We start from the raw sequence: 20158 nt of genomic DNA on the forward strand, positions 1-20158 counted from the left end.
GGTGGTGTTAGGAAAGAAGAAACAGGTGGACAGAGAAGGGGAAAGAAGAGGGCGGACAGAGAAGGGGAAAGAAGGAGAAGGAAAAAAGAAGAAGGAAAGAGAAGAAGAGGAGAGAGAAAGAGAAGAGAGGAAAGAAAGAAGTAGAAGACAGAAGAGAAGGGCGGACATGAGAGAGAAAGAGAGGAAAGAGAATAGAGGGAAAAAAAGAAAAGGGGCGGAAGAGGAAAGAAGAGGGGGTTAGGGTTAGGGTTTGATTCTTTAAATTCATCGGAGACATACGACGGAACAAAAATCCGTCGCAAATTTCGAATTTTCCGACGAAATTACGTGCCCGTCGGAACCAGTCCGTCGAAAATGGGATGTTTTCTTGTAGTGTACTGAACTGAAAAACCCAAATCAAGTCTATTATGAGTTAAGAAATTCAACTTCCCTACCATACACCTGTAGTAAGATGGGTCTTGCAATAGTTCACCATCATCAAACTGCAGTTTAAGATTAAGTGGCAAAGGTGTAGTAACTGTCGTGAAAACAGCAATACCACTATCTTCAAATAGTTCTCTAGTAAATTTTGCCTGTGACAAAGTAGTCCCACCAGCTGTATAACCAATTTCCATACCTAAAAAATAGCTAAGAGCACCAAGATCCTTGATACTGAAGGTTGAGTGTAGATGAGACTTCAATGCTTCAACTTGCTTTATGTCAGTTCCTGTGACAATAATGTCATCTACATAGACAGCAAAAATAGCAAGATGACCATGAGAAATTTTCAAGAACAATGATTATTCATTTTTAGACTGCTGATAGCCCAAGAACTTCAATTCAGCAACCAATTTCTCAAACCATTGTTTGCTGGCTTGTTTCAACCCATACAAGGATTTTCTCAGTCTACAAACTTTATTATCTAGATTAGGAACTCCCTCAGGCATTCTTATATAAACTTCTTCATGTAAATTGCCATGTAGAAAGGCATTGTTAACATCCAGCTGAAAAATAGTCCAACCATGGTGAGAAGCTAAGGCAATTATACTTTTGATAGATGCCATCTTTACTACTGGTGAAAAAGTCTCCTCGAAATCAATTCCATACTTTTGGTTGAACCCCTTAGCCACTAGTCTGGCTTTAAACCTTTCTATTGTTCCATCTTTCTTCAACTTGATTTTATAAACCCATTTGCTGCCAATAGCCTTTTTTCCTTTGGGTAGATCAACTATTTCCCAAGTCTTGTTGTCTTGTAAAGCTTTTAGTTCCTTAGCCATGGTTGATTCCCAATTTAAATCACCTACAGCCTCTCTATAAGAAACTGGTTCCTTCAGGGAAGCTACTTTTGCTATAAAAGCCTTGTGATTAGTGGGTAAACTACTGTATGACACTAAATTGCACCAATGAGTGCTGTTTTCTGTAATAGCACTTCCACAAACATAGTTTATCATCCAAGCAGGTAACTTCCTAGGTCTTGTGGATTGCCTTAACACAGATGTATTGGCTGAGTGGACAAATCAGTTAAATTGGTGTTTAAAGGGGAAGTGTTTGGGAATTTTGTAAAGGTGAAGTGTTTGGGATATTTTGTGGAGGTGAAGTGTTTGGGATATTTTGTGGAGGTGAAGTGTTTGGGATATCAGTAAAGTGAAAAACATCTGGTGTATCAAAGGTGAAAGAGTTTGGAAAAGGAGTATGAGTAGGGAGGAAAAATGGAGTTAGAGTGGTTTGAGGAGAAGGTGAAATACGAAATAGGAAGTGTCTTTCATGAAATACAATGTCTCTGGGCACAAAAACCTTCCTGGTTTCCAGATGTAAAAATTTGTAACCCTCTTTGTGTAGGTGAATACCTTATAAACACACAACTGTCAGCTATAGAATCCAATTTTGCTCTGTGTTGTTTTGGTGTAGAAACAAAACATAAACACCCAAAAGCTCTAAGATGTTCTGTTCCAGGTTTCTTTCCATAAATCCTTTCATAAGGTGTACTATTTCCCAAGGGTTGAGAAGGCATCCTGTTTATCAAGTAGGCTGCACACTGTATGCACTCTCCCCAATAGGAAACAGGAAGCCTAGACTGAAAATAGAGAGCTCTCCCAACTTCAAGAAGATGCTTGTGTTTCCTCTCAACTACACCATTTTGTTGAGGTGTATCACTACAATTAGTTTGATGCAGAATACCTTTTGACTTATACAACTGAAGTATAGCACCCTCACACAATTCTTTAGCATTATCAGTTCTAATCACTTTCACAGAAGCATTAAACTGATTCTCAATATACAACACAAAATTTGTCAAAATTTCAACAGAATTTGTCTTAGACTTCATCAAATGTACCCAAAGAGATCTAGAAAAGTCATCCACTATTGTCAAGAACATATTACATTTATCATGAGTCAAAGACCTATAGGGCCCCCAAACATCAACATGAAGTAATTCAAAAGGGGTGACAGAATGAATAATACTATGAGGAAAAGACTTCCTATGATGCCTGACAGCAGGACAGATACTACAAATGATCGCATCTGTCATCTTATTACAATCTATCTTATCTTGCACAAGGTTCAGCTTATTAAAAGGTATATGCCCTAGCCTTAAGTGTAACAGCTTGGATTGATCTAAAGCACTTTGTGACAATCCAGAAACTGAAGAAGCAGTAGTCCTGTCAGATGTCTCACATTCACCAGCAAAATACAAACCATTTCCCACTCTACCAAGAACAAGTGGATGAGTCAAATTGTGTTGTCCCTGAACAATGCACTTATCAGTAGTGAATTGTACAGTACACTGACCATCTTGACACAATTTATGCATAGATATAAGGTTGAACTTAAAACATGGCACATACAATACATTCCTCAAAACAATACCATTAGGCAAATTGACAGTTCCCATATGTGTCACTTTTACTTTTGTCCCATCTGGTATTGTAATGTGATTGTTCAAATCTTGAAAAATTCTATAATCAGCAAATAAATCTAATTTGTGACACATATGATCATTGGCCCCACTATCAACAATTCAGCCATTACTATAAGAAGTAGACAAGAGACAGTAATTACCTGCAAATAAAGCATTCCCATCTCCTATAGCATTCATGGATTCCATCTTCTATTTGTTCAGAAAAGACTTAAACTGACTAATTTCCTCCTTTGTGAAACTTGCACTTGGATTAGACTGAAAATGCTGAAGCTCGGAAGACTCAGACTCTTCACTCACAGAATTAGCAAAATGAGCAAATCTTTTGACACCTTGAGGTTGCTGTTGACTTGCCTTATACCCAGATGGATAACCATTCAACTTAAAGCACCTTTCCATAATGTGTCCTGTCATCTTACAATGATCACAGTAGTAATTGATTGTTCTCTTAGCTCTATCATTCTTATTGTACTGACTATTGTTCTGGTATCCTCTGCCATAGGAACCCTTGTTGTAAGACTGATTCTTATCATCAAACCTCCTTCTGTCAGTAGCTAATGCAACTGGTTCTGATTGTTTCTGACTTCCAACACTCAGAGCTCTATGCCTTTCTTCTTGCAAAACCATCCTGTAGGCTTGAGCTAAAGTTGGTAAACAAGGCATCATTAAGATATTTGACCTAACATTTGCATAGTTGTTGGTTAACTTCATCAAGAAAACCATTAGCCTTTGATCTTGCTGGACTTTGATGTATTTTTGAGTCAATGCACAAGTACAAGAACTACATACACATGTAGGCAAAGGAGACAAGTTATCCAGTTCATCCCAAAGTTTCTTCAATTTGTTATAATACTCTGAGATAGATAAATCCTCTTGCTCAGTGTTTGAAATATCCTGTTGTAATGAGTACAATTGTGTTGAAGATGCATGACCAAATCTCTCCTCTAAATCCAACCAAATCTCCCTAGCAGTATTAACAAACATAATATTGCCTGCAATTTGAAGGTCCAACACAGCAATAATCCAACCAATGACCATGCTATTACATCTATTCCATGCCTTAAAAATAGCAGATTCAGCACTAGGTTTAGGTAAAGAACCATCAACAAAACCCATTTTGTTTTTAGCAGTCAAACCAATGATCATAGACCTCTTCCAATTCCCATAACTAGACCCATCAAACACACTCGAAACAAGCTTTAACCTAGTGAAATCAGATGGATGTAAGTAATAGGGACTAGCAGGATCTTGACTTACATCTCTTTTAGGTTGAGCCATTATTAGAACAATTGAACCTAGAAGAATTATTCAAGAAACAATCAAGAATTCAAGAAAATGCACAAAGAAACTCTAAAATTAAGCCCAAAAACACAATCAATCAACCACAATTGCTCAACAAATCAGAACCAATCAATCAAGTAATCAATTGCACAACTCATGCACAACCTAGAAATTAAAGAAATCAGAAAATGCCCAAAAAATCAGAACAGAAGTAATACCAGAATTAAGAACTTGCTGCAACAATGGCGACAACCTAGAAATCCGCCATTAGCGAAGCTCTAGAAACCCAGAGAACGCACTCTTTCTCTGATACCATGTTATCAGACTAAATCGGAAGCTAAAATAAGAAACAGAAAGAAGTAAAGGAAGATATTAATGGAGCTCAAACACCAGAACTAAAATCCATTAATGGAGGAAAGCTTCTTGTTTACAGTAGAATGAGAAATGAATCTAGAAGAAGTAAATGAAAAGTAGAGTACAATGGTGTATTTATACTACTCACTGCTTATTACAAGAGAAAAACAAGAATATTGAAAACATTTAATACAACTGGCAAAGGTAATAACTAATTCCCAACAACCTTAGCTAACGTGGCAAGAATACTAAATGAGTATACTTCACATAAAAATGCAACATAAAACTATCACTCTTGAGTTCAACAATGGAGTTAAATGTGCACTCACAATTCGCTTACATTTTCTCTCATACAAAAAGAGAAGGGAAAAAAAATAGCTAAATGATTTTGTTAGAAACTGGGAACCACAGAATTATAATGCTCACCCAGACCAAACGCATGCTTGTGGTATGATAGCTTGATACAAGAGTTCAATGAAGTAGAAGAACCATCAGTCTTATACTCCTTGCCCAATTCAACATCAGGGAAGGACCCTGAAAATATAATTATATGTTTCTTCAAGCAATGTGTCTAGGCACCAAGTTCTAGTTGCCCACCCCAAGCTGCTGTTGTTTCTACCTCGTGACAGTGGTTTTCAAATCTTTGCACCAGAGAATCATCTGACTCTCCTTCAACCACATTCTCTGATATGAAAAAGGGGAGAAATTCAGAGACATGATCACGCATATAAGAAGCGACCATCTCTCAAAGTTGCTGGAAAAATATGTAATAAGTTTAGATAAAATAAGTTTGCTTCGAAATATAAAATAAGTTTGCTTCGGTAAAAATATGTAATAAGTTAAGATAAAATAAGTTTGCTTCGAAAATATGTAATAAGATAAAGATAAATTTAGATAAAATAAGTTTGCTTCGGTAAAAATATGTAATAAGTTCCCCAATAATAAGTATTGTCTAGTGAAAATAAGTTATAATCAATAAAAAAAATATATTTGTAATCTTAATGAACATACATAATAGTGAGCATGCATGTAAAAACAAAGTTTTAATTTGTATATTAATTTTAGTTCAGTAAAGTAAAAATAATTTAATTTGAACAAAATTAATTTCAATTCAGTAAAAAAAAATAAGGCCTTATTTAGTTCACCTTACAAAAATAATACAGAGTATTCTGTAAAAAAAAAAAAAAAAAAAAGTCTAGTTTAGTAAAAGGGAAATTATCATTTGTACACCCCAGGTTGAGCTTTTATCAATGATACACTTGCTTCAGTTTTAATTATCAGCGGTACACCTGTACTTTAAACCAATTTACTAAAGTAAGCATTCTGTTAATTTAATGTTAGTAATAGGTTAATGACTTGCAATTTTGACCAATTTTAACTCTCTCCTTTTTTTGCCCTCTTTAATTCCCCTCCTATATTTAAAGTAACCTACCCACCTATGTCATTATATAAACAAATTCAGGGGTTAAACTTGAGGGGTTACTCAGTCAGGGGTTACTTGAGGGTTTAGCCAGGGGTTACTTAAGTGGTTACTCGATTAGAGGTTACTCGAGGGGTTTGGTCATGGATTACTTGAGGGATTACTCGTGCAGGGGTATCTCGGTTAGGAGTAAATCAAGAAACGCCTGACCAAAAAATTTAAGTAACCCCTGATCGAGAAACTCGAGTAACCCGTGACTGAGAAACGTAACTCGAGTAACCCTGTTCGGTCAGGGGTTACTCGAGTAATTCGGCCAGGGGTTACTTAAGGAGTTCGGTCGGGGCCTCGGGGGTTACTTGAGGGTTCAATCAGGGATTACTTGAGGGATTAATCAAGTACTTGAGTGGTTACTTAGTCACGGATTACTCGAGGGCTTTGGACATAAATTACTCGAGGGGTTACTCGGTTAGGGGTTACTCCCCTGACCGAGTAACTTGAGTAACCCCGGAAACTCGAGTAACCCCTGACCGAATAACATCTGGTCGAGAAACTCGAGTAACTCTGGCAACTCGAGTAACCACTTACCGATAAACTCGAGTAACTTTTGCCGCACGGTATAACATGCTGCATACAAAAAATTGTATAAATTTTTAGTTAAAAACATAAAAAAAAAAAAAAATAAATAAAAAATGATTCAAATGTTACAAATTTGGCCCGTCAAAGTTAAGGTTGGAAGAAACATCGACTAATTTCATATGAGCTTTTCTTGGTCTCACCTACTTGAGACCACTTTGGTCTCTACCAAGTGGGGTCCACTTGTACTATAACCGACACTTTTGTCGTTGGTGGTTTGCTATTGATTTTAATGTCGATGGTATACCAACAACAACCAAGTTAAGCTTAGATGGTATTCTTCTTTGATACCAACGAACTCTTAGATGGTATTTCTTTTGATACTATCGAACACCTTTTTGATACCAACGAACCTATTTATATACTAATATCAATTGTTGTTTACTTGTTTCTTGATTAATGACTTTTAACGGTACTAGTTATCACAACTCTACTACTTATACATCAAAATAAATTATTTTAACAGTTTAACAGCCCACTATGCTCCGCAATAATAATTCTTTAACTAGAGAGTTTTGACCAATACCTGAACTTAGTCGACAATGGAACCTTCGGCGTTCTGAGCTTCCGGCTTTACCAAGGTAGCTAATCCCAACCATGTCTTCCTTAGATCAGGCTCAGCTCAGATCTAATTCGTTTCCTACCTTAGACCGTAATCTCTAATTAAACAATCCTTACTGTGTTTATGATGGAACTTTTTAAATAGAAAGATAACTCATTTGATATATAAGGTTCAAGGGGATAATAATCCCTTCTTGAACGAGACTTTTATTTAATTTGAAAAGATTACAACACTCATATATTACAACACACACACAAACAGAAAGCTTAAACAGACATAAGCTGAACTAGAGTTTTCTCTACTTTAAGAGAGATGGAGAACCAATCTTTCTCTTAAGGTGAGTATTTTTCTCTAGAGGACTCTCTAAATCTTTCAGAGTAATTCTCTAGCTAACTCTTCCAACTCTGCCTTCACTTCTTGGCCTAAGTTCCCTTATATAGGGAAGCAAAGCTACATAGGATTCTTATCCTGACTTAGCAAGCAATTCTACACCATTGCTTTTTACAAAGATACTTTAAGACAAAAACAATTAATAAAACGTGGCTACAGTGAGGATTCGTTGAATTATTGCTGGTGTGGGCTCAAGCATTCATAATTTCATCCATCATCATTTCTTGTAGGCTCCTCTCACTATCTTTGTTGTCTTCATATATAGGATTCTCTTCTTCTATGCCAAAGTCTACAACACATTTAGCTGCGTATGATTCATCCCAACTCATGAATGCTTCAAACAGTTACTCATGGCCTTTAAATGACAGAAACTTCCCACTTTCAATATCTTCTAAATATTTATAGATTGGCTCGGTGTTGTTTATGCCATCTACTAAATATTCTTTCATCTCGTTAGGTGCCACAATTGTTGTGTTACCAACATGAAATATGACAGGAGGATTTTCTTTTCTTTTTATAAAATCGTTAAGATATTGTGAAATGTAGAAAAATCCTAGTGCTCTGGCTTCAATTGGATTTCTAACAATTTTCTGACGAATTAGTATCGGATCTTTGCAACACCTCACTTTCCCAAACATTATTAAGTAATGCAGTGGACTAACTTTTCCTTCTTTAACTTCGATATTAGCACATTGCACCCTTGCTCCTAGCTGAAAGTCTTCTTTTTTGTCATCACAATATTTCCGAACCTTGTTGAACGCGTACTGTTGGAACTTTGTAAGCCTTGGAAATAAAGAGTCATTAGGAGTAGGAAATTCATAGAAATCATGTACCATTCCATAATCCTAAGCCTTGTAATGTATACTAATGAATGGAGCATTCTGATTAAGAGGATATGGGTAGATTCGTAATGATGCAACTTTAGAGTTTTTGGGAAACTCTATTCTTTCTCCCCATAGATCTCGAAGATCAAAGAATTTACTGGACCTTGTTGCCACCAACTCGTACCATGTTCTAAAATAATTATCTCTTATTTTGTTCAATATTATATTTCGTAAATCAGGAATGAGCTGTAATAACATAATTGTTACTTGGAACATCAATAATCTTTGGACTGGCCGATGGCAACCCTTAATTAAACCATCTCGTGAATGTTGTTTCGCTGATATGATCAAGCCTTGCATTAAGGCCCAATTGGAGGGTGATACCTACTCCATTGCCTTTTCTATCTCATCAATGAGAGTTTTCCTCTCTACATCCATCTTTTGAAGTTGGTATGCAGGAGGTTTTTATGTAGTCTTGAGCTTCTTGGACGACATTAGCTAATTCTCTAGTCAAGCTGTCTGCCAAAGAATTCTTGGTTCCCTGTATATGTTCAACAGTAAAAGAGAATTGGTTAAGCCGTAATTGCCAACGCAGGAGTCTCCCTTGCGCTTGCATATTAGACAAATTCTTTTTAACAAAACTGAGTATGCCTTTGCAATCTGTTCTTATTAAGAACTGTTTAGGGGCTAAGAAGATTAAGAACTTCTTGATCCCTATAATAACTGCAAGGATTTCCTTTTGCATTGTAGGATAGTTTAACTCAGCTTTATTAAAACTTCCACTGTTATATCTGCAAAGTTTTTCTCCTTCTTTTATTTTTAACACAGCACTCCAGTGCTCATTACTAGCATCTGTTTCAAGGATTAAATCATCTTCACTAGTAGGTAGTGTTATTACAGGAAGATCTTTACACATAGCTTTTAAATCTTGAACAATTTTGGAATCACTTTCCTTCCAGTTCCAAGTTATTTCTTTCTTGAGTTTTTGTTGTAATGGCTTTCTTAATAAAGCAAGATTTTCTATGAAATCAGAAGCATAGGTTAAACATCTTAGAAACCTTTCTAGTTGTTTTCTATCTTCAATTTTATCTGGAAATTTTTCAATCTTTTCTAGAATATGTTTTTGTAGTACTATTTGTCCTGCTTTAATTTCTAATCCTAGAAACTCAATTTCTTGTTTAGCATAAACACATTTATCTTTTCCAAGGATTATACCATGCTCTGCACATTTCTGAGTTACTGCTTTAAGATCATTCTTATGTTGTTCTAAATCTTTTGAGAATATTAGAATATCATCTATATAGACCAAACAATAATAATTAAGTTCTCTAAAAATATTATCCATTCTTCTTTGAAATATTTGTGGAGCATTTTTAATCCAAAAGGCATTACTAACCATTCATAATGCCCTTGAGGGGCACTTAATGTAGTTAATGGAATGCTTTCTTCTTTCATTTTAACTTGCCAGTAGCCACTCTTACAATCCATTTTAGAAAACCATGTGGCTCCTTGTATTCTATTAAATAACACAGTTTTATTAGGAATGTAATAGCCATCAAAAACAGTATTATCATTTAGCTGTTTATAATTAATGACTATTCTAGCTTTACCTCTTTTTTCCTCTGCATGATTTCTTACCATGAATGCCAGACTATTATGAGGACATTTGCTATTCCTAATTATCTTTTTATTAAGCAATTCTTTTATTTGTTCATCAAACTCCTGAATATCTTGGTAGGTATAGACCATTTATCTTACTCTAATAATCTTATCAGGATTTGTTAGAGTTATCTTAGTAAATGCCTTATCCTTTTCCCAATGTTCTAATTAAAGGATTTGTTGAATATAATTTTTCACATAATTTTTCTTGCTACTTATTTATCTGATCTATTAATGATGAATCACACTCAGAAATTCTAAGTGCAACCTCTCGTTGTGTAGGAGTAACCGTATCACCACGCTGGCTGCGCGTAAATTCCATTGTCTGATGAGTATAAGCCTTTGTGATTTTCTGTATAGGAATATAATGGCCATTAATAGTAAAGAATATTTGATCAATAGTTTGAGTGCATGGAGAGTATAATCTTTGAATATTATTTCCTATTATCATATCATGACTAGGCTGATCAGTCGCCCATAAAATAGGAATAACACATTGAAATCCTCCAATTTCTATTGTTAAATCTTCAATTATTTCAGTATGCATCATGACACTATTATTAGAAATTCTGACTTGCATAGGATTTTTAGCCTTTTTCCACAAAAATTCTGGAAATAGTGACCTCTTTCCAAAACATGTAGAACAACCACTATCAATATATGCGCATAATTTATATTTATTATAATCCTCAATGCATATATCAATTGGAATATAAATGCTATTAGGATTAGTACTAGATATTTCATTACAAGCTTCCATTTTTATATTAACTTCATCCTCATATACTGGTTCACTCACAGTTTTGGTTATCCAATTACCTTCCTTTTATCAATAGGATTATTTGGATCTTCATTTAACTCTAAATTAGAATATGATCCCATATCAATGCTATGCCTTTCCGGTTGTTTTAAGGCTTTTATACTTTCATATTTTTCATTTAGTTTCTTTAGTAGAACTAATATTTCTTCTTCATCCTCTTCTGGCTTTTCATCACCTTGTTTTTTCATTCTTATTATTGTTGAATTTTTTCTACTTAGACTTGGTGTTCTAAGACTCAGATTTCTCTGTATTTTAGGTTTTGTAGTCATTCCAATATGAAGTAATCCTGATTCATCAATTAACATTTTACTTGATCTATTACTAACTGCAGGGTTCATAAAGAATTCCTCCCAAGTTTTTTCAATTTCAATTTCATTAGAATTTACTTTTATAGGTGTAATTTTCTTCTTAGGACCTCCTCCTTGCTCATATTTCTGAGCATCTACTATTTGTTTCTTAAAGATGAGTCTATAGTGTTTACTAACTTATAAACCACCTTCCATCTTAATTGTATGGGTCGTGTTCCTTTATGCATTTTCACTCTTTCTGTTAATAGCTTAATAGCTAAAAACTTTGATGCAAAGGAATCCTCTAAGCTCACATAATATCTAGGTTCACATATATAGCTTACCGTTCCTTGACTTAAGTTACATGTGATACCACTAATTATTTGATCATAAAATTCTTTATGTCTAATATCACAAATAAAACTCAAGCATTTAACATCTTTGCCAAAATCTTGCAAAGGAGTTATGTATACTGGTACTGCACCAATACAAATATAGCTTTCTATGTAATCCCAACTTCCTAAGGCTTCCATCAGTTTATGATTAGCTTTCTTACATTCATTAGCATAATGCCCTAATTCTCCACAAGACCAATACTTGCATGTCTTCTTTTTCTCAGGACAATATGTTGCCTTTCTGAAAAACCTACTTGGTTTTCTATATTTATGTTTATAATATTTCTTCTTATAAGTTTCTCCTCTTGATCGGTCAAATTTATTTTTCTTATAATTCCTTCTTTTATTATAATTTTTTCTTTCACATCCATAATTATTTGGGAAATCCAACAAGTGAGAAATTGTCTCTTCATTTGTTGAGTTCCTACAACCTCTCTACATTTCTTTTCAATTCACTTCCTTAGGAAAGCAATTCTGTTTCCTAGGGCATCCCTAGCAAAGAATTTCTATCTCCATTCTTGATATAATTCACTAATTTCTTCATTAAGGGGACTGGGTAGTTTGTCATAGAACATTCCGATATTTGTTTCAGTTTCACCAATTTTATAATAATATGTCTCAAATTCCATAATGTAATTATCAACATATTTCATATTACAGATGGACAAATTACCTAACTTTCTTTGATATTCCATTCGTTTCTCATTAGGATCGGCTCTAAGACCAATGAATTCTAACTCAATGTATTGACATAACTGCCTAAACATTCTAGTAGGTGATTCACTAGCTCTTAATGCAGTTTTGACTTCTTCATCTATTCCATCGTACCAGTCTTCTACACAGCCATAGAGACTATGTTCGATATAATTTAAGAAATTTTCTAAAGTCCATTCAGTATTTAAATTAAGGACGCTACTCATACTCTTTTTCCACTGATCTAAAACATCTTGTCTATCCCTTACACCATTTAATTTAAGCTTATAACCAGTTTGACTTATAGGTTCATGATATGTCCATTTTATATAGTATTTTACCCCCGTCCCTTGGTCATAATTAGTAGTGTTTTTGGCTCTTTAGAGCCACTTTTGTTACTAATATGCGTTTTCTAGTGTTTTCGTAGTGTTTGTTGAGTTTTGTAGGGAACTGCACCTTTGGAGCACTTTTCCGGGATTTTATGAAGCAACTACGAGCATTGGAGGAACATGACCGTCGTTGAAGCCCAAGGCCGGCTAGATCCATCGAGCCGGTGATTAAGGGCTCGGTATTTGGAATACCGAGGTTTGGACCGAGCATTCAAGACCCGAGGAGGAGATTTGGATTGGGCCGAGGAGTCGAGCCCAATCGGAAGTCTAAGACTCGAGGAGCCACAAGGGCCCGATCGGGCAAGCATAGCCCCGATCGGGCAAGGCAAGGCATCAAGGGGGCTACGAGTGCTAGGCGCGCCCGATCGTGCGATGCTTAGCACGATCGGGCATGGTGCGCAGCTAAGGAGCATCGAGCAAAAGGCGCGCCCGATCGGGCGCGTGTTTCTGGAGGAGTGTGTTTGACGAACACTTAGTTTTTATTTAGGAGTATTGTTTAGAAGTTGTTTAAGTACGTTTTAGGATAATTATTTTTACTTACTCTTTCCTTTTCACTTTCTCTCTCTACTTAATATATTTTCTCTCTCTAGACTTTTCTCTCTACCTTACTTTTGATCTCGACTACTTTGTAATTTCGCCGTCTTGGTACGATTTCTATTTCAACTAATTTCAGTAATTTCTTCCCTTCAATTCCTTATGGCTTACTTTATTACTATGCATGTTTTAGATTTAACTATGTCCGAGTAGTTTAATTCTAGGGTTTATGGGGATCCATAATTAATATGAAGGGATAATTTATTATTGTTGATTATTGATATTGCATGATAATTTATTATTGAATTGTTTTAATTCTTTACAATTAGATTATGAATCGAGCAGATGTAATTTGATTGTGAATGTTTGGCAATATTGAATTGATGAATCGAGCAGATGTTAATTTGATATTAAGGGCTATTTTCAATAGGGACTTAGATCTAGTAAATTGCGAGAGCCTGTTAGATCTATGTTGGTTAATAAATTGCGAGGGCCTGTTAATCATGTTATCTGTGTAATGTTGATTAATTGATTGTTATGTTTTATCCCGGAATATTAATTATTGGTGAACCTGTGACCCTAGGCCTTCTTATTATTGTTTTTCTCCCTGAACTTGATCTCCGTAGTTTAATTTCACATTACAAACAACAAATTGGTTACTTTAATAATTTAGATTATATTAATTAATTAGGAGTAGAAAGACCAGTTTCCCTGTGGATTCGACCCTACTTCCCTATCTACTGTAGTTAGAGGACTTAGATATTACTTTTGATTAGGGGATACGACTTTACCCTGTCAAAATTTGGCGCCGTTGCCGGGGAAATTGTTTTATTTTTATTTCTAATTGTTTTTGTAGTCTAGATTATTTTTCTTTTGCCTCAAAGGACATTAGTTCTTTGAGGTAGTTCTCATATCTGTCTTTTTAGTTCTTTGTTTATGCCCAGGTGTTCCAGATCAGGTTACATTCCATTCGATCCTGAGATCGAGCGCTCATTTCATAGACAGAAGAATCTTTATAGGCAGATCCTGGCAGGTTCTGGGAGTAACGATATTCCTAGAAATCCATTACCTACTTCTAGTGATTCGGAGCATTCTTCTGATTCAGAACTAGAGATGGGTACACCACCACCACCTCCACCTCGCAAGCTCAGCGATTATTCGCAGCCATCTCTGACGGATTTTCCACATCTTTCTCCTACACCTGATCTCGAGGGAGTCCAGTTCGAGATCAAGCCCCAGTTCATAACGATGATAGAAAGAAAGCAGTTCAGTGGAGCTAAGGGTGAAGATCCTAATCTTCACATTGCAGATTTCTGTCAATATTGCAATACTATTAGGCAGAATGGGGTAACGCAGGATCAAATCAGGGAGATTCTTTTTCCCTTTTCTTTATGTGGAAAAGCTAAATTATGGTTTAATGGTTTGAATAGAGCTGCACTTGGTATTACTAACTGGGAGACTCTTGCTTTGAAATTTTATAATAAATATTACCCTGCAGAGAAAACAGCTTTATTGAGAAGTGCCATCCAGAATTTTGCCCAGGAGACAGATGAAGCATTATATGAGGCTTGGGAAAGATTCAAGGATCTGCAGAGGGAGTGTCCCCACCACAACTTGGCAAAGTGGCAGCTAATTCAAGCTTTTTACAATGGATTAGGAAATGCATCTAGGACAATTTTAGACTCCGCAGCTAGCGGTAGATTTATGAATTTAAATGTTGATGATGCAGGTCAGGTTATTGAAGATATGGCGATCCATAATTCCCAATATGGGAATGCTAGAGGTTATGCTAATAAGGGCAAGCATCATGTTGATTCAGTAACCCTTATGCAAGCTCAGCTTACTTCTATTTGCCAGAAACTAGATAGCCTCACTACTAACAATTCTAATTCTGTTGCTAATGTTTCTGCTGTTTCTAATAATGCTAATGACGCTTTCTGTGAAAATTGTGGAAGTGTAGGTCATTATGAACAAGATTGCAGGAGTTCAATGGAGCAAGTTAATGCTTTCCAGACTTATAAGCAAAATAACCCATACTCGAATTCCTACCATCCTGGCTACCGGAACCATCCCTACCTATCTTACCGTAGCACTAATGTTCAAAATCCTCCACCTCCACAACAACCACAACAAGCACCCCCTCCACAGCAGAAATATTACCACCCTCATGCTAACCAGAAACCCCCATCACAAGCCCCTACTACATCTTCTTACCCTGCTTTATCAGAAATTAGGGCAATGTTAACTAGAATGCAAAAACACATGGAGAGTAGAGACCAACAGATTGACTCTATTATAGCCCATAATAAAGTCATGGACACCCAAATTGCCCAATTGTCCTCTACCCTTCAATCTCGTCAGCAGGGAGCTTTACCAGCGCAGGGAATTCAACCTACGGATCATGCTAATGCAATCACCCTAAGGAGTGGTTCACACTACGATGGGCCCCAAATGCCCAAAGAGGATGAACCTGATTCAATTAATATTGCTAATCCTGATTCCGTTGTACCAATTTCCCCTGCAGGGCTGCAGGGTAAAATTATTGATACTAATATTTCTGATGATTCATTGCAGGGTACAACCCTCAGGGAAGGATGCACCCTAGGAGAAGAGTAGGGAAGCACCACCAGTTATCAAGCTACCTTTCCCCAACCGTCACTTGAAGACTAAGTTGGATAAGCAGTTTGGTAAGTTTTTGGAGGTAGTAAAAAATTTGCAGGTAACAGTTCCTTTCACAGAACTTATTACTCAGGTTCCTGCATATGCTAAATTCATGAAAGATATTTTGACTAGGAAAAGGGCCTTTAATGAAGTAGAAACTGTAGCATTCACTGAGGAATGTAGTGCACTTTTACAAAATAAATCCCCTCCTAAATTAAAGGATCCCGGTAGTTTTTCTATCCCTTGTCATATTGGAAATATTTTCATTGATAAAGCATTATGTGATCTAGGTGCCTCTGTTAGTGTGATGCCATCGTCTGTATGTGCTAAATTGAATATGGGTGATTTAAAAGTTACTAATATAACTTTGCAAATGGAAGATCGTTCTATTAAATACCCTTTAGGTATTTTAGAGGATGTACCTGTTAGAGTTGGTAAATTTTTTATCCCTGTTGATTTTGTTGTTTTAGACATGGCTGAGGACACGCAAATTCCCATTATATTAGGTAGACCTTTTCTCCATACTGCAGGAGCCATTATTGATGTCAAAAATGGTAAACTAACCCTTTCTGTTGGCGATGATAATATCACTTTTAACTTAGGGAAAGTTTTAAAAAGTCCTATGCTTGAAGAAAATTGTTATCTAATTGATGTGCTTGATGTAATGGATGATATTTGTGAGGAGAGCTTACCACAGGTTCTTGCAAGGGACCCCTTGGAGGAAATTCTTTGTGGAAATTTGTCTGCAGGTGACATGAGCATATGGAGCAAGGAGGTGGATGACATAGAAAGAGCTCTTGCCACCGAGGAATTTGATCCTAATGATTGTGTGAAGGTAGTAAATTTGGTTCAGGAATCGAAACCTGCAGAGGTGAAGAAACCTGAACTAAAACCTCTCCCTTCTCATTTAAAATATGTTTTCCTTGATGAGCAGGAATTGTACCCTGTGATCATTAGTACTGCACTGGATGACCCACAAACTTCCCAACTTCTAGAGGTTCTAAGAACCCACAAAAGGGCAATAGGGTACAGTATTGATGATCTCAAGGGTATAAGCCCTGATTTTTGTATGCACAGGATACACTTAGAGGACAACTACAAACCCTGTATTCAACCCCAGAGGAGGTTGAATCCTAATATGCAAGAGGTAGTCAAGAAAGAGGTTATGAAATTACTTGATGCAGGTATTATCTATTCTATTTCTGACTCTAAATGGGTAAGTCCTGTACAGGTGGTTCCTAAGAAGGGTGGGATGACTGTTGTTAAAAACGATAAAAATGAATTAATTCCCACTAGAACTGTTACAGGGTGGCGTATGTGCATTGACTATCGTAGATTAAATATCGCCACTAAAAAGGACCATTTCCCTCTCCCCTTTATTGATCAAATGCTTGAGAGGTTAGCAAATCATAAGTTCTTTTGCTATTTGGATGGGTATTCGGGATTTTTCCAAATCCCGATCCACCCTGACGATCAGGAAAAGACTACATTTACATGACCTTATGGCACTTTTGCATATCGTAGAATGCCTTTTGGTTTATGTAATGCACCTGCTACATTTCAACGTTGCATGATGAGTATCTTTTCTGAGTTCATAGAGTCTATCATGGAAGTCTTTATGGATGATTTTAGTGTTTATGGTTCTTCATTTGATGCATGCTTATCTGACCTTGCTAAAATCTTGAAAAGATGTGAAGAATGCAATTTGGTTTTAAATTGGGAGAAGTGTCACTTTATGGTGATAGAAGGAGTAGTCCTGGGTCACATTGTATCTGATAAGGGCATACAGGTAGACAAAGCTAAGATTTCAGTGATTGAGCAATTACCTCCCCCAGTTAATGTTAAGGGAGTTAGGAGTTTCTTGGGTCATGCGGGGTTTTATCGCCGTTTTATCAAAGATTTTTCAAAAATTGCTAAACCACTAACTCAGCTTTTGCTTAAGGATGCCCCTTTTTTTTTTACTGACGATTGTCTTGAGGCTTTTGACAGGATTAAGCAGGCTTTGATATCGGCACCCATCATATGTGCACCCGATTGGAACCTTCCATTCGAGATTATGTGTGATGCGAGTGACTTTGCTCTAGGAGCCGTGCTTGGACAAAGGAAGGATAAAGTTTTGCATGCTATTTATTATGCAAGCAAGACTTTAGATGAAGCCCAAGTCAACTATGCCACCACGGAAAAGGAGTTTCTTGCTGTTATATATGCTTTAGAAAAATTTAGATCATATCTTATTGGTTCTAAAGTCATTGTTTTTACTGACCATGCAGCTTTGAAATATCTAATAGCTAAGGCGGAATCCAAGCCAAGGCTACTCCGGTGGGTTCTTTTGCTCCAAGATTTCAATATTGAGATAAAGGATAAAAAGGGAGCAGAGAACGTAGTGGCAGATCACTTGTCACGTATCAGGTATGATGAGGGTAAGGATTCTCTTCCTATAGACGATTCGTTCCCTGATGACAACCTGTATGCAGTAGTGGAGAATCACCCTTGGTATGCGGATTTTGCTAATTATTTAGTGGGTGGTACTCTACCTCCTGACTTGTCCTACCAACAGAAAAAGAAATTCCTTTTCTGATGTTAAACATTATTTTTGGGATGATCCTTTTTTGTTTCGTGAGTGTGCAGATGGATTATTTCGCAGGTGTGTTCCCGAATGGGAGGTTCACGGCGTTCTTACAAGTTGCCACACTTCACCCTATGGTGGACATCATGGCCCCACTAAAACGGTGGCTAAGATTAACGAGTCAGGCTTCTTTTGGCCTACCATGTTTAAAGATGCTAACACTTTTGTGCAGGCTTGTGACTCTTGCCAGAGGACTGGCAACATTTCGCGGAGGCATGAGATGCCCCAAACTGGGATTCTTGAAGTTGAAATATTTGATGTTTGGGGTATCGATTATATGGGGTCGTTCCCATCTTCCAATGGGAATTGCTACATACTTGTAGCCGTAGATTATGTGTCCAAATGGGTTGAAGTCATAGCCTCACCAACAAATGACTCTAAGGTAGTCATCAAGCTATTCAAGAAGATCATATTTCCCAGGTTTGGTGTTCCACGAGCCATTATTAGTGATGGGGGTACCCACTTCCACGAGAGACAACTGGACAACTTACTTAGGAAGTATGGTGTGTATCATAAAACCGGGCTTAGTTACCATCCCCAAACTAGCGGTCAAGTTGAGGTCTCTAATAGGGAAATCAAGGCGATCTTAGAGAAGGTAGTAGCCAAGTCTAGGAAGGATTGGAGTATGAAGCTAGATGACACACTTTGGGCATACCAAACAGCATTTAAGACACCGATTTGTTCTTCACCTTATAGACTAGTTTATGGTAAGGCATGTCATCTTCCCGTAGAGTTGGAGTACAAAGCTTTTTGGGCAATCAAGGAGCTTAATATGGATTCTAAGGCCGCGGGTAAGAAGAGACTTCTCCAACTCAATGAGTTGGATGAGTTTAGATTGTCGGCATATGACAGTGCACGCATCTACAAGGAGAAGACCAAGAAGTGGCATGACAAGAGGATCCTACCGAAAGAGTTTGCACCGGGCGATAAGGTTCTTCTCTTTAACTCTAGATTAAAGATTTTTCCAGGAAAGTTAAAATCTAGGTGGTCCGGTCCCTTCACTGTCACAAAGGTGAATAAGTTTGGTTCGGTGGAGTTGGTGAATGACAAGGGTGAAGAGTTCAAGGTAAATGGCCAAAGGTTGAAAGTGTATCATGAAGGTGCTACTATTAGAGATGTGGAGGAAACTCTCCTAACTCCACTTCCTAAATGAGCTCAAGGGTGGTAAGAAGGTCGTGCGGGACCTAGATAAACCAGCGCTTTGCGGGAGGCAACCCGTATTTCTTGCTTTCTAGACTAGTTTCCTTTCCTTATTTTTTTTATTTTAGAGAGGTGAGAAGAGTGATAATTTTACCATTTACAAGTGTTGTTGTACAGGTATGAATTTGACAGGTAAAGGACTTAGAAAAATTTGAAGAAGAAAAGAATTCGGAGTGCCCAGGGCTAGGTACGGGCCCGATCGGGCGAGTCTCGCCCGATCGGGCGCGCAAGTGAGGCGAAAATTGGGGCAAAATTCGCCCGAACGGGCGAATAAACCCGATCGGGCGCGCAAGAAGAGCTGATTTCGGTGACAATTTCGCCCGATCGGGCGAAGCTTGCCCGATCGGGCGCATTTTTGTGGAAAATCGAGTGAAGGAAAAGAAATTTCGGGCAAAGCTCACCCGATCGGGCGAAAATTTTGGCGAAATTCACCTTGGAGTTCGCGCTCGATCGGCCCGATCGGGCGAGCAACTATCATCAAAAAAAATTTGCAATTTCGCCCGATCGGGCGAGGCTTGCCCGATCGGGCGCGCC

The 20158-nt window shown here is 37.1% G+C and overlaps 1 protein-coding gene across 1 annotated transcript; it reads left to right on the forward strand.

The window, feature by feature from the left end:
• Positions 1-6816: 6816 nt before the first annotated feature.
• LOC145580840 (uncharacterized) lies at positions 6817-19747 on the forward strand. The gene is made up of 3 exons (XM_081637929.1): positions 6817-6825; positions 15743-16495; positions 19742-19747. The coding sequence occupies exons 1-3, from the start codon at positions 6817-6819 to the stop codon at positions 19745-19747; spliced, it is 768 nt and encodes a 255-aa protein (XP_081494055.1).
• Positions 19748-20158: the final 411 nt, after the last annotated feature.

Source organism: Chenopodium album, chromosome 15 (genome assembly GCF_948465745.1).
Source record: "Chenopodium album chromosome 15, dcCheAlbu1.1, whole genome shotgun sequence".
Lineage (NCBI taxonomy): Eukaryota > Viridiplantae > Streptophyta > Magnoliopsida > Caryophyllales > Amaranthaceae > Chenopodium > Chenopodium album.